The sequence below is a fragment of the Hylobates moloch genome, unplaced genomic scaffold, assembly GCF_009828535.3.
Source record: "Hylobates moloch isolate HMO894 unplaced genomic scaffold, HMol_V3 SCAFFOLD_4157, whole genome shotgun sequence".
Taxonomy (NCBI): Eukaryota; Metazoa; Chordata; class Mammalia; order Primates; family Hylobatidae; genus Hylobates; species Hylobates moloch.
The window spans coordinates 961-5805 of NW_026656432.1; the positions used below are offsets into that span (position 1 = coordinate 961).

Below are 4845 nucleotides of genomic sequence, written 5' to 3' on the forward strand. Positions count from 1 at the left end.
TCACGAGGTCAAGAGATCGAGACCATCCTGGCCAACATGGTAAAACTCCATCTCTACAAAAATACAAAAATTAGCCGGGCATGAAGGAGGGTGCCTGTAATTCCAGCTACTTGGGAGGTTGAGGCGGGAGAATTGCTTGAACCCGGGAGAATCACTTGAACCTGGTAGGTGGAGCTTGCAGTGAGCTGAGATTGGACCATTGCACTCCACCCTGGGCGACAGAGCGAGACTCTCTCTCAAAAAAAAAAAAAAAAAGCAAAATCCAAAATCGAATCCTCTGTAGAATGTAATCAGAATTCAGGAGGGCAAAATCTATGTAATTCCTTCAGCCAAAAATCTGTCACAACACTCCCTTGGTGACAACAGCTTTTCTGTTCACTCAACTCTGTGTTTTGTGCAGACAAACTTGTCAAACACACACCTGAGCAAAGAGCACAATGCTAGAGGAAGCCCCAGTTTCCACCCGTCACTCCCCAAGGAGAAGGGTTCTGGTATTGGACATGTAGGGGTCGAGAGGCCTGTGGACCTCAAGGCGGGGGTGTCCAACTGCAGCTGGAAAGAGGGATCTGGGACTCAGGCGAGAGGCGTGTGAGCAGCTCAGAGCAGGTCTGAGCCCAGGGGAGCCAGAAAGGCACACCCACAGTTCTCAGGCAGGGGATCCCCACCCAACCCAGGAAGAATAGTGACGAGGTCGGGGCATCCCCATGCAAAGAGCCTCAGCTGTGGGCAGCAGCGGGTGCCCTCCCAGATGGGAGGATGGAGGTAGCAGACAAGGTGGGAGGGAGCACTCCCCTCCTCCTGCCCTCCTGCCAGTCCTTCCTCCCCCTGCTCCACTGCAGTCCTCCTGGCCACAACTAAAGGGGAGACCCTCCCTCACCAAGGGGGAGGGGCCCAAGTGAACAGAAAGAGTTGGGTTTGGCTGGGTGCAGGGGCTCACGCCTGTAATCCCAACACTTTGGGAGACCAAGGTGGGTGAATCACCTGAGTTCAGGAGTTCAAGACCAGCCTGGCCAACATGGTGAAACCCCATCTGTACTAAAAATACAAAAATTAGCCAGGTGTGGTGGTGGGCATCTGTAATCCCAGCTACTTGGGAGGCTGAGGCAGGAGAATCGCTTGAACTTGGAAGGCAGAGGTTGCAGTGAGCCAAGATCGCGCCACTGCACTCCAGCCTGGGTGACAGAGCGAGACTCTGTCTCAAAAAACAAAAAAGAGTTGGGTTTGAAAAGTGGCTTGAGCCTGGGGTGACTCCAGAGGACGCTCCCTTCATCTTTGGTTTTCCCCTTTCTGTTGCACAGAAACACAATGGCTCTGCTAACAGCCAAAACATTCAGGTTACAGTTTAACAACAAGCGCCGCCTCACAAAGCCTTACTACCCGAGGAAGGCCCTCTTGTGTTACCAGCTGACGCCGCAGAATGGCTCCACGCCTACCAGAGGCTACTTTAAAAACAAGGTGCCACACGGGCTCTCGGGGCACAGGGCCGGCAGGGGCTAACCGCATCTGATGTGTGCAGAAAATACATGAAATGCCTGCCTATGAATTTCTCAATTTTTGATTTAACGCCCTCTGTGTTTTCCTAACCCTTGGTGCCTGCCTGGGTTTTGGCTTAGCTGGGTCTGAGTGGCCAAGCTTCCCTAGGACACTCCCGTTCCTTCCCGTCCCCGGACCTCTGAAGAGGCCAACCCTTCTGTAGAATGCTCCTTCTGCCCCTCTCATTTATTCATTCTCCCGATCTCAGCTCAGTCACTACTTCGGGAAAGCCGAGGTGCCGTGTCACGGTCTGAGTGCAACTCCATCACACCCCTGTCCTCTCCGCTCTATTGCCAGCCCCGACCTGCCCTGCCTCCCCCCCTCCCCCCCCGCCCCGGCTCTCACCTGCTGTTTAGGATCATCCGGGGTTGGACACAGCCTTCCAGGCAGGTGTCCAAAGGCAGGGTCCACAGAGCTTCGGGACTGGGGCGTGGAGGTGTTGTCTCCTGCTCTGGACACGGGGATCTTTGTCCAATTTAGAGAAAGCTGTGGAAGTCCTGGGACAGATGAATTAACACACGGGTGCGTGAGTGCAGGGCTGTATAAACCAGGGAAGGCAGGAAGCGGGTGCTTGCCCTGCACTAGGCCAGGCCACGCACTAGAAAGTTCACCGGACAGACCCCTCCGCCCCCCCATCCCCGCCCCTGTCCCAGCCCCCGCCCCCAGTCACATGACTCCTGGCCCCTCTCTTCTCACCTCCCTTCTCTCTGTTTGGGACCCTCCCCAGAAAAAGCGACATGCAGAAATTCGCTTTATTAACAAGATCAAGTCCATGGGACTGGACGAAACGCAGTGCTACCAAGTCACCTGTTACCTCACGTGGAGCCCCTGCCCGTCCTGTGCCTGGGAGCTGGTTGACTTCATCAAGGCTCACGACCATCTGAACCTGCGCATCTTCGCCTCCCGCCTGTACTGCCACTGGTGCAGGCGCCAGCAGGAGGGGCTGCGGCTTCTGTGTGGATCCCAGGTCCCGGTGGAGGTCATGGGCTTCCCACGTAGGAAAGAGGCTTTGCAGTTCCAAGAGTGCAAATCCCCGGGGGCACAGGCTTGGCGGGGGCCGGGGGTGGGGTTGGAGGAGGTTGGCGGGGGGCGGGGGGCAACGGAGGCGGGGATCTGTGGGAGGCCAGGAAGGAAGGATTGTGGCTCAGTCAAGGCCCAAGATCCGACACCACCAGGGAGGGAGAATTCCCCGGACAGAGCCATGTCCAGGGAGAGGAAGAGAAGAGAGGGGAAAGGAAGCAAGAGCTCCTGGCACTGCAGCTGCTGCCCCTGGGGCCTGGCTGGTTTCCCTCTTCCCTCTCAGAGTTTGCTGACTGCTGGGAAAACTGTGGACCACGAGGAACCGCTTTCCTTCAACCCCTCTGAGATGTTAGAGGAGCTAGATAAAAACAGTCGAGCCATAAAGCGACAGCTTGAGAAGATAAAGGTGAGGTACTGTCCCACCTGCTGCCCCCGACCTCCTCACCGCCTGCCGCAGCCCCATACCCAGCCAAACCTCTGCCCACTGCCCTTACCCCTACCTTTTTTTCATTTCTTTTCTTTTCTTTTTTGAGACAAGGTCTCACTCTGTCACCCAGGCAGGAGTGCAGTGGTGCGATCTCGGCTCAGTGCAACCTCCGCCTCCCGGGTTCAAGTGATTCTCCTGCCTCAGCCTCCCGAGTAGCTGGGAGTACAGGCACTCGCCAACATGCCCAGCTAATTTTTGCATTTTTAGTAGACACAGGGTTTTATCATGTTGCCCAGGCTGGTCTTGAACTCTTGGTCTCAAGTGACCTGCCCGCCTTGGCCTCCCAAAGTGCTGGGATTACAGGTGTGAGCCACCATGCCCCGCCCCACTACCTGTTTCCTTTTTGTGTTCTCCTTTAGCACCAGGGGCTCCCTCTTGTTCTTTTAGATTCCAGGGGTACATGTGCAGGGTTGTTACATGGATATATTGTGTGATGCTGAGGTTTGAGTCACCCAATCTACTGGAACATAGCACCCAATAGGCAGTTTTTCAACCCTGGCCCCCCTCCCACCCTCTCTTCTTTTGGAGTCTCCAGTGTCTATTATTTCCATCTTTATGTCCATGTGTACCTCTCACCATATACAAAAATTAACTTGGCCAGGCGCAGTGGCTCACGCCTGTAGTCCCAGCACTGGGAGGCCGAGGCAGGCGTATCAAGAGGTCAGGAGTTCGAGACTAGCCTGGCCAACATGGTGAAACCCCATCTCTGCACCTATAATCCCAGCTACTCAGGAGGCTGAGGCGTGAGAATTGCTTGAACCCGGGAGGTGGGAGGTTGCAGTGAGCCAAGATCATGCCACTGCACTCCAGCCTGGGCAACAGAGCAAGACTCTGTCCCGAAAAAAAAAAAAAAAAAAAAAACTCAAGATGTGCTGGGCATGATGACTCAGGCCTGTAATCCCAGCACTTCAGGAGGCCAAGGCAGGTGGATCACTTGAGCTCAGGAGTTCAAGACCAGCCTGGGCAACATGGCAAATCCCTATCTCTACAAAAAATACAAAAATCAGCCAGGCATGGTGGCATGTGTCTGTGGTCCCAGCCATTCGGGAGGGTGAATGGGAGATTGCATGAGTTCAGGGGGGTGAAGGCTGTAGTGAGCTGAGATCGTGCCACTGCACTCCAGCCTGGGCAACAGAGTGAGGCTTTGCTTAAAAAAATAATAATAACCCAAGATGAATTAAAGACTTAAATGTAAGACCTCAAACTATGAAAATCTTAGAAGAAAACCTGGGAAATAGGAAATACTCTACTGGACACTGGTCTATGCAAAGAATTTATGATTAAATTCTGAAAAGCAAATGCAACCAAAACAGAAGTTGACAATTGGGATCTAATTAAATGGAGGTCCTGCACAGCAAAAGAAACCATCAACAGAGTAAACAGACTATCTCCCTTTTCGAAGATGCTCTTGTCACCTCCCTGTTTTTCTCCAGGCCTTCTTGGCCCTTCTGGTGCCAGTTCGTTTCTCTTCCTAATGATCTCATCCTCACCTCTCCCTCCCTTCCTCCCGGTGGTGTCTCACCAGTTGGTACCTCCTAATTTCTCTCTTTCTCTCTCAGCAGTCCCGGAGTGTGGATGTTTTAGAGAATGGCTTAAGAAGTTTGCAGCTTGGACCCGTATCCCCCTCATTGTCAAGAGGCAACTCAAGATGACTTTCCCTGGGGCATGTCAGTTGCCTCATAGCTCCACAGTGCCGGTTCCTTGCCCCAAACCTGGCCCCATCCAAGTACAGAAGACCTTTTTTTCCTCCTTTTTCTGTAATGTTTTCTGTTCTAAGTGGGTGAATAATTTTATAATTGGAAAAA

At 53.4% G+C, this 4845-nt stretch overlaps 1 protein-coding gene across 1 annotated transcript; it reads left to right on the plus strand.

The window, feature by feature from the left end:
* The first annotated feature begins 1119 nt into the window (after positions 1-1119).
* LOC116465269 (DNA dC->dU-editing enzyme APOBEC-3H-like) lies at positions 1120-4825 on the plus strand. Its single transcript, XM_058435271.1, is given in 5 exon segments — positions 1120-1455; positions 2261-2528; positions 2837-2858; positions 2860-2959; positions 4600-4825. Coding segments are annotated over 5 exon segments (633 nt in total). The 5' UTR covers positions 1120-1305; the 3' UTR covers positions 4693-4825.
* The last annotated feature ends 20 nt before the right edge of the window (positions 4826-4845 follow it).